The sequence below is a fragment of the Olea europaea genome, chromosome 11 (assembly GCF_002742605.1).
Source record: "Olea europaea var. sylvestris chromosome 11, O_europaea_v1, whole genome shotgun sequence".
Classification (NCBI taxonomy): domain Eukaryota; kingdom Viridiplantae; phylum Streptophyta; class Magnoliopsida; order Lamiales; family Oleaceae; genus Olea; species Olea europaea.
Genome location: NC_036247.1, coordinates 35,775,263 through 35,784,525, shown reverse-complemented (window position 1 = coordinate 35,784,525; position 9,263 = coordinate 35,775,263). Strand labels below are relative to the sequence as shown.

At 34.1% G+C, this 9,263-nt stretch overlaps 2 protein-coding genes across 2 annotated transcripts; one reads left to right on the top strand and one right to left on the bottom strand.

Annotated features, from left to right (window-relative positions):
- The first annotated feature begins 2,799 nt into the window (after positions 1–2,799).
- On the top strand, positions 2,800–5,516 carry LOC111404225 (transcription factor MYB41-like). The gene is made up of 4 exons (XM_023033010.1): positions 2,800–2,870; positions 3,198–3,407; positions 3,828–3,957; positions 4,320–5,516. The coding sequence occupies exons 2-4, from the start codon at positions 3,227–3,229 to the stop codon at positions 5,041–5,043; spliced, it is 1,035 nt and encodes a 344-aa protein (XP_022888778.1). The 5' UTR covers positions 2,800–2,870; positions 3,198–3,226; the 3' UTR covers positions 5,044–5,516.
- Positions 5,511–8,800, bottom strand: LOC111404227 (remorin-like). The gene is made up of 5 exons (XM_023033012.1): positions 8,365–8,800; positions 7,716–7,763; positions 7,305–7,392; positions 5,929–6,010; positions 5,511–5,819 (listed from the first exon to the last, which is right to left on the bottom strand). Exons 1-5 carry the CDS (start codon positions 8,552–8,554, stop codon positions 5,625–5,627), a joined length of 603 nt encoding a protein of 200 aa, XP_022888780.1. The 5' UTR covers positions 8,555–8,800; the 3' UTR covers positions 5,511–5,624.
- Positions 8,801–9,263: the final 463 nt, after the last annotated feature.

Below are 9,263 nucleotides of genomic sequence, written 5' to 3'. Positions count from 1 at the left end.
TATTTTGGTGTTTAAAGGGTGATCCGGCAAAAGGTTTGAAGGATTAATCAAGCCTTATAGAAATTCAAACACTAAACACTTGTTTGAATCTCTAAAACTTAAGAACACAAAGAAAAGATGAATATGAGAGGGTATTTTATCTTTTGGATTTGATCTCAAGAAGGATCAATATAATAAGTGTTTTTTCAACATTTTTCAATGACCCAAGATCACCTATTTATAGCCAAATAGTATAGTTTTACGAAGTGGTGCACCTTATGGATGAAAAGTCACCAAAAAATCAACAAAAAACGACCCAACGGTCGTTTTTCTGTACCATGCGACCGCATGGTACAAACCCATGCGGTCGCATGGTACAATCCTACCGAGACCATATGGTCTCGGTAGGGTTCCATGCGGTCGCATGGTAATTTTTTTTTTTTTTTATTGTTGGTTTTGAACAATTATACCACTTCATAACATTACATAGCATCATATGTGTCATAATTTTAATAATTGAAAAAAACAATAAATTAATTTTCATATTAATAATAAAATAATCATATGTAGGAGGTCATGTAGAGTGACTACGAATAACATTACTCTTATTCAAATGGGTAGTAAAGATTCAAAGCACGTGGAATGAAAAGTCTTTAAGAGGGACATGCTCAAGTGACATATCAAAATTGACGGTATGTTTGACAAGGTTTTAAATTTTTTTGAAAATGTACAAGTGATAAATCGACAATAAATTGTGAGTCTCACTAAGTGTGTGGATGATAAATTGTGAACCCTACAAAATGTATTAATATTAAATTTTGGATCGTATAAAATAAATAGATAAAATCAGTTTACTTCTGAGTTTTTCCGTTCCACTTAATGAGACATGTTTGGACCTCAAAATTTGTATTTCATGTTTGTTTAGTTTTTTTTTTTTTTATTAAAAAATTATTTTTAAAATTAAATATTAATTTTATCTATATATTTTGTAGGACTCATAAATATTATTCCCTTATTTCTTAAAAAGTAAATTTTAATAAAATGAAATAAAACCCTAACAGAGGAATCTCAACAGGAATTTTTAGAATTATGTTCTTCAATTTTTTGTAGTTTTAAATTTTATACAATTGATTTTATTGATGACACTTTCAAAATGGGTAGGTATAATTTTTGCATTTACAAACAAATATCAACTTGAGACTATCTTGGCGCTGTGATCTTCTAATTTTTTGGTTTCATTAAAGCATTTAAAATATTAATAATTAGATAAATTTTTACCTAACGATACTTCAAAAATAATGAAAGAATTTTTTTTTTTCACGCAAGATAAACTTTACGTCATTATTATAGGTTACTACTGCCAAAGTTATACAATGATTTCTTATTTTTCAAGAATTTTTGATATATTAAGGATGTAATATGATGGATTTTTAGCACAAATAGTATTGAGAGATCTTTGGCAGCTTGCCCCATTTTGCTGGGCTTTTACCCTCTTATATAGGTAGTCAGATTGGAGTTTCTGCTCTAGTCATGTCAAATCTACAATGTTCGACCTAAACTTGTGTGCCATCATCCTTTTTGGAGATATTTGATTCATGGGAAAATTATATTACGAAGGGTCATCATAACACATAAGCTATATGCACGTACCTTAAGCTATCATGTGTCTCTTTTGATTGGTAGCTTTGGTGGTACCGCCTATTGTGGAGAACACATTTTCATTTGTGCAGTGGTGATGTTTCACATGACGTCTTCCATGGTCCGACCTGTATGGATGGGGCCTTGGGCCAATCTTCAACGCTATCTTTTTTGAATTAGGATAACTTCTCTTGACCAATTCAAATTGAACCTCTAAATGATTTTTGACATGAATTTTCAGATCGGACATCAACGCGGCTAATGATCTTTAGGCAATGTGCATATTTCTTATAATGTTTAACAATACCCCAATCATCAATGCACCTAAAGTCTATTTAGGAATAATCTATGTTTATTAAATAATTAAAAACTTATCATTTGCCTCTACTAGCTGATCTAATATCCAAACCAGTGTCTAATGATCAATGCCATTCATTTATATATTAAAAGTGGAAAATAAAAGTTCTTGAGAGTATAAAAATGGCAAATTTAATGTAAATGTATCATATAGTACTTCAATTTTAATAGAATTATATAAATTATAACTAAATAAGATATGTGCACATCTAAGTGTCATAAGTACATTTCATTGTAAAACATGATGATAACAATAAATTGTTAATTACATATTGAATATAACGACATCACGGATACGTACAAGAACAACAAAAGAGCGAAATGTGTCGTTAAATGGGTGAATTGGACGGTTTTGAACTTCTTTTTAACTGTTCTTAAATTTTTCGATACTTTCAAAAGTGATTAGTCGAATAATTCTCAGTTTCTTTGATCAAATTGATCCAACTGATTTTAAGTTGTCAGTAATGGATATATGCAAAATAATCAACCCTTCTAAATATTATAAATTATAAGTACTACTCCAAAAATAAGTCATTATAAATGTTTACGTTACTGTTTATCATTTCATAAAAAAAGTCACCATAAATTTAATTCTAACTCTAATATGTCAGAAAAGGTTGGCTCTGAACTGGAACAGTTCACATCCAAAAAATTCCTACACATACTCACAACACGTGGCAACCCTAAATACAATAAGTCCAAAGAGGGATTAGGTTGCACGAAATTTTTAAATGAATTGTGGTAATTTTATCAAATTACATTTCATTATAAATGTTAGCTAAAGTTCACAATCTTTAGCCATCTTTGGAAATATACATAAAAAAAGAGAGGAGAGGAGAAGAGAGTGTATGAACTCAGCAAAAACACTCAAACACTTTCTCACTCTTGATTTTCAGGTGAGCTTCATTTTCTCTCTCCTGCTGCATGCATGTATATACACCACTGTTATCACACACAAAAATGCAGGGGGTTCTTGTTTTGGGATGGAGGGTGTGGGTAGAGTGAAAAATCGATTTTTATGGGACTTTGACCCGAGAATTCTGTGCATTTCATTTCTAACTTTAAATCACAAAATAAATGTCCATGTACAGAGATGAAAATTTGGTACGTTTGATGTTTGTGATGAATCTGATGATGATATTCTTTGAGAAATTTATCACTATTTTTGCATTTTTTTCTTTAATTTATGTTTATGTATGGTGTTTACAAGTTTTTGTGTGCAGTTTATTTCTGGGTTCTTCTTGAAGAATTAATGGCGAAAAAGAACGAGAAAAAGGTGGAAGAGGTGGAGAAGAAGCAACATATGAGAAGGCCATGCTGTGTCAAAGACAGAGTGAGAAGAGGGACTTGGACTCCTGAAGAGGACAAAATTCTTATTGACTTCATAAGAGAAAATGGGCATGTAACTTGGCAAGAGTTACCTGAACTTGCTGGTTTGTCTTTATTGCCCTCTTCTTTTTCATCTAGTAGTTTGATTATGTAACTCCGTTCGATTGGTCGATCGATCGATCGAACCAAGTGACGACAAAAAGATTTACATGGCACACATTTATCCCTTTTGATTTGGATTGAGTGACGACAAAGGATTTAGATGGCAGACATATATCCTTTTGGTTTGGATCGAGTGACGATAACGTATTTACATGGCAGACATTTACCCCTTTTATATTTGATTATTGGATGAATTATGCTTGAACACACTATCTATAGATACTATAGAAATACAACAATCAATCAACGAGCTCCCATTCTGCCCCCTGTTATTCTTCATTAAATGCGATAATAAATGTGATCTGATCATAATTGTCTATTAGGAGACTAAGAGTGACCTCTTGCTTATGTGATAATTACAGGTCTGAACCGATGTGGAAAGAGCTGTCGACTTCGTTGGACAAACTATTTACGACCCGACATCAAACGTGGTACCTTTAGTCTGGAGGAAGAGTATACTATTTCTCGTCTCCATGCAGCAATTGGTAGCAAGTAATTCAAGTGCCTTGAATTCGACTCTTTCTTTTTCGCGCTGAACTTCTTTGATGCCTCATCTTGAAGAACATACCAATTCAGCCTTGTGAATGTGATTTGCCGTTAGCAACTAGTAGTTGCCTTTCCGGTTGTTGATAATTAATAAACATTTTGTATCTATCGCATTTAAACTTTCCGGTACATTTATCTTTGTATAAAGACTGGTAATATCTCGTACTGCCAGTTTAATCCACCTAGATTTCACGAGAAAACCCAATTCTTCTTTTGGAAAAAGATTTGAACCAGTGAAAAATAGTAGAAAATGCATTACAGATTCATTTTGAGGTTTCCATAATGCAATCTGCTTATTGTTTTATCAGATGGTCTATCATAGCAGCCAACCTACCGGGAAGAACAGATAATGACATAAAAAATTACTGGAATTCGCATCTAAGGAGGCGCTTTGACAGTATACAATCCCACCAGCCGTCCTCTTCCATATCGGTGGGCATGCATTCAAAATCTGCACCAGCTCGACACAAGGCAGAATGGGAGTGTGTTCGACTAGAGGCTGAGGCTCGACTGCCCAAAAATCCAGTGCTTCCCAATCCACCATCTATGGCTAATTCAGGGGGTGACTTTTTCCTCCGCATGTGGAACTCTGAAGTTGGGAAAGCCTTTCTAAACATTAATGCGAGCACTAAGGAATGCAGTGGAACAAAAACTCAGAGTCTTGTATCTCAGATATCACTGACAAAAGTTGGAGACTTTGAGGTTGGGAAATCGTTTCACAACTTCAAGGCAAGAATTGGTGAATGCAGTGGGACAAAAACTGGCAGCCCTGTATCTCAGACATCGTCAATGACAAAAGTTGATTCTGGTTCGTGTTCGGGAGTTACAATGAATGCTGTGCATTGTAAGAACCTAGGATCCACCGACATGACAGGCCAACAACACATGGGAAGTACAAGCAGTTATAAGGAAGCAGATGTCATGGCAGCTTATTCAAACTCAACAGAGACGTATGATTTGGATGATTCTGAAGCAATGTGGAATATGTTACTAGAATTCTCTGATACTGGCAATGATTTGGGATTCCTATGAAGACTGGTAGGGGATGTTCTAAACCAAGGAGGATCGTGCATTTAAAACCTATTACCTAGTCTTCAGCTATCGTATTTAGTCAAGCTAATCTCCTGGTTTTCATCTATTAGCTTCTTTTAACTTTTAGTTTGGGCATTGAGAAACTTAACTACAGCTATGAAAGCTTTGTCATATGTTTGGGTAATGTTTCATGTTAGTAGAGGATAACTCTACAACTTTCTCTGAATGTTTGTTTTGAAGGAATTGGCTTAAAAAAGTAATGCAATTATATTTGATACATAGTACTCGAAAGCATTACACAATACAACAAAGTGCAAAATTCTGTCGAGCACTATTACCAAACATGTAGGGATTCGTCATAGAATATGCATTTTAGCATTCCAAATACTACAAAATTCCTTCCAAACTCTTTTTTTTTTTTTTTTTTTTTTCACAAAGCCAATATCTACAAACATATACCAACAATATGCACACATAATAGAACAGCCTATCAATTCTTCACCAAATTAGAACACAAATTCTCAAACCAAAAAGTTTTACAAATGCAACTTCAGTTTCAAATCAAACTAAATAATTCAGCTTCAAAAAAATCCTAGCAGTTTCTTCGGGGCAGTTCCTGTGGCACGGTATTTTGCAGCAGTTTCCTCTGCCTTGAGAAGATCTTCTCCTCGTTTGGCTTCAATCATTGCCCTCTTCTCTTCTGCTGCCTTGTGAATAAGAGCAACCTTGTTCTTCATTTTCTCGACATATTCCGCTTTCTTTTTCTCCAGTTGCTCCTAGAGGATTTAGATATTATGATTAACTGAAACTAAGGAGAAAACTACACATTTTGATCGTTAAAATTTCAAAACAAAAGAAAACTATGTAAAGACTTGGTTTTGTTACCTCAATCTTCTTGAGCTCAGCCTCCAGACTTGCTTTCTTGCTGTTCTCCCATGCTCCTATGGCAGATAACTTTTTCTGAGATCTGCAAATAATTTCAAATTTCTTGATTTGGTATCGACTCATCAATATCATCCATGTTGGATTTGCTGTTTGTAAAATGGATTTGAGTGATTTCTTTCAAAATTGAACTTTCTAACCTTACCAAAATTGGACAGAGTAACGGCAAGAAAATGGATACAAAGTTGAGGCAAGAGTTCAACTCTTTGTTTTTAAGTCGATTTTGCGTCACAATGGTGCCTATTGATAATGGCACTAAACTTTCAAGATATAACGACTACCTTCTTGTATTTATAGCGCTCCAAAACACAAGAAACAACGAACCAAAAAGATGGCTTTGTACTTCTTTCAAATGAAATGAAAACAGATTTTTATGCAAAATTCAGGCTAAGGAAATATGATTTTTATGTTATGTTATGATTTCCTATGGTTGGGATATAGTAAAGGACCTCCCAAGGGTCTTATTTATAGAAGAGGAGATGTTGTGACTGAAGAGACACGCTCCAAGACTCATCAGCTTTTACAAAAGGTCGCAACCTTGTCCGCCGCTCACCTACCACAGGTGCGTTACACTAGTGCCAGTGGCATTTTTTATGCAGGGACCTTTTCACTCACCTGGTGCTTGACATCGCTCGAACAGTGTCACTGTCACTCCCTTACCACTCGAGCAGTGGAGTTATGCAAATTCTCAACCAATTTTTCAAAATTTTTTTTTTTTTAGCCAACTTTGAACTGCAATTTCTAATTCATTCGAAATTGATTTTGAAATTTCAAATATGCCACGACGATTTACTCGACAAGTAGAACTAGTAAGTTTATTTATTTCCATAATTTGACTATCGAATCAAATCCAAATATTTAGCTGAAGTTGACTCGAAAGTCACTTTTCCCTCTATGGTTTCGTACTCAACCATCTTACTTCTCGTTTAAACCAATCCCCGACAAGATTTTGAGTCCAATTCATATTGAATTTGAATAAACTCTTTAAAAGCAGAGAAAATTAAGCCTCTCTTTGATATTCATGTTCCCTAGAGGGTTCTTGAGTTGTGGATATTCATGGTTGTTCGACTAACATCCACACACACTAAGCATTCTAAGGTGAGTCGTGTGACTAAAATCGTATATCATGGAGTTATTACGGGAAGTTGGGCTTGTGAAGATTGTGTATCCAAGTACCAAAATAGACATTTTTGACAAATCCAAAAAAATAAATAAATAAATAAATAAAAATCAGCAATATTAAGCCAGACTAGCTTAAGAAAATAATTTGCAGACTTCATGGATAAGTAAAGAATTTAGTATGCCCAAAAAACACTTACTTGTTATCAGCTTTTGATTTCTCACTTTCTTCCCATGCTTTAATTAAAGACAATCTCTTCTCCGTAGTAACTCGAGCAAGTACAGCATCTGAGGCCATATTAATATAAAGAACTAAGCTTCCGTGTAAATTTCGACCGAACACTCACAACTACTGATTATTTATTATTCCAACATTTCGTGGGATCCAATAAATTCCTCTTTATAAATTGATTAATTAACAGAGGCTAATTATGTTATCAATACATTTACTAGTTAAAACTTCTGATAGCATGTATGCTTCTGCACTTAAAAAGGCAACTTTTCTCGACTTTTTCGCGTGGTATCACCCGAATAAGCACATAAAAATGTACTTTTTAGTACGTCAACCACACTATAAAAAGACAATACAATAACTTGTAATCTTAAATTACCTCTGTTAATAGAGCCCTCAAGTTTTTTCTCCTCAGCAGGTTCTGGTTCTTTGCTCAGGAGGAAGAAGAAAAGTCACAAACAATTAATACAAAAATTGTTACTAATTAACTTAATTTGTGCAAGGCATGACTTAAATTATATATCTTGGTAAACCTAATCAAATGAAAAAAAGTTAATTATCCATGTAAATTTTCCAAGTTGAGACGTCAAAAAATGGCTCATCAGTTGACATAGAAAAATATTAAAATAACTAACTCAGTGAATATCTCTTATAAGGCTAGTATGGGCATATGTACATTTAAATTGAGAAAAGGAAACTTTTGCCCTCAAATTTGTAAAAAATCCAGAAAAATGGAAATATCAGTGCAGTGCAAGAAAAAAGGCTGGGACTAACTTGCGACCGATCTCAACATTGAGGACCGAGTGTGTAATTTACTCATTTCTTAAAAAAAAAAAAAAAAAAAACCATAAAAAAAAAAAAAAAAAAAAAAAACCTTATTTTTGTCATTAATTTTATTTTTACTGAAAATAATGGATTTCATCATAAATAGGTAAAATTACTTCTTTAAATAGATATAACACAAAAATAATCTGAAAATGAAATAAAAAATTTGCATACAATGAGAGTTGGGTAGGTAAAGAAATTACTTTCAACAACAGCAAGAGCTTTACACTCATCAGCAGCTGGTTTCTCCTCCGGTGGAGGAAGTGGTGGTGGAATTACAGATTTCTCCTCCGTGACATCTTTCGGAGCTGCTTCAACTGTTTCCTCCGGAGGTGGTGGTGGAGCCTCAGAACGTGGATCAGCCTCCACTTTCTTGGCTTCCTCCTCCGCCATCACTTCAGAAAACTTAGCTATCTTGTTAATTTTGCTCTAACAGATACTACAAAAAAGTCGAGAATTGTAGAAGAAGATTCTATGAGCAGGGGAAGACGTTGTGGAGAAAAATTCTATGAGTTTGTTGGTGGGTTTGGGAGATATTTGTGTAATTGGTTGGTGGAAGGTAACTGTCACTTGAAAACAGAACAGGAGACTCGGCTGGATGATTGGTACGCTAAAGATATTGGCACAGAGATTCTATTCTGGGGATTTGCATTTTAAGGAAAAAAAAATATACGGTAGAATGATTAAGAATAAAATAATTAATAATTCGTAATTCTTGTCGCCTTTGGGATCGGAATATTGGAAAGGACTCTGCTGCACTGTCAGAAGAGAATCAACAGAAGTCTTGACAGACCCTCACATTTGGAGGTGGGGTCCATTTCTTCCTTCTAATTATTTATTCATGTAGGTCCCGACATTGTGAATATTTGTCAAGCCCCATGTCAAAATTTTTCCAACACTTCAGCATTTTCCTATTGGGAATGCCTCGTTTACAAATTAATTGGTATTCACTATAAATAAATTTGTATCTTGTGAGAATAATTATAACATTTTTATGACATTCGACCAATATCATTCAACTGATTCAACTTGTAGATCTAAGAGTAATGTTCACTCAATCAAGTACTCAATTTGACCAATATGAATCATGTGAATTTTGTCT

Excerpts from the sequence above, each read along its gene's own strand:
- LOC111404225 (XM_023033010.1), top strand. The coding sequence starts at position 3,227 with ATGGCGAAAAAGAACGAGAAAAAGGTGGAAGAGGTGGAGAAGAAGCAA. Across the intron at positions 3,408-3,827 it reads AGAGTTACCTGAACTTGCTG|GTCTGAACCGATGTGGAAAG; the intron begins GTTTGTCTTTAT and ends TGATAATTACAG. Across the intron at positions 3,958-4,319 it reads CATGCAGCAATTGGTAGCAA|ATGGTCTATCATAGCAGCCA; the intron begins GTAATTCAAGTG and ends TTGTTTTATCAG.
- LOC111404227 (XM_023033012.1), bottom strand. The coding sequence starts at position 8,554 with ATGGCGGAGGAGGAAGCCAAGAAAGTGGAGGCTGATCCACGTTCTGAG. Across the intron at positions 7,764-8,364 it reads AGCTCTTGCTGTTGTTGAAA|AACCAGAACCTGCTGAGGAG; the intron begins GTAATTTCTTTA and ends TCCTGAGCAAAG. Across the intron at positions 7,393-7,715 it reads TGAGGGCTCTATTAACAGAG|ATGCTGTACTTGCTCGAGTT; the intron begins GTAATTTAAGAT and ends ATATGGCCTCAG.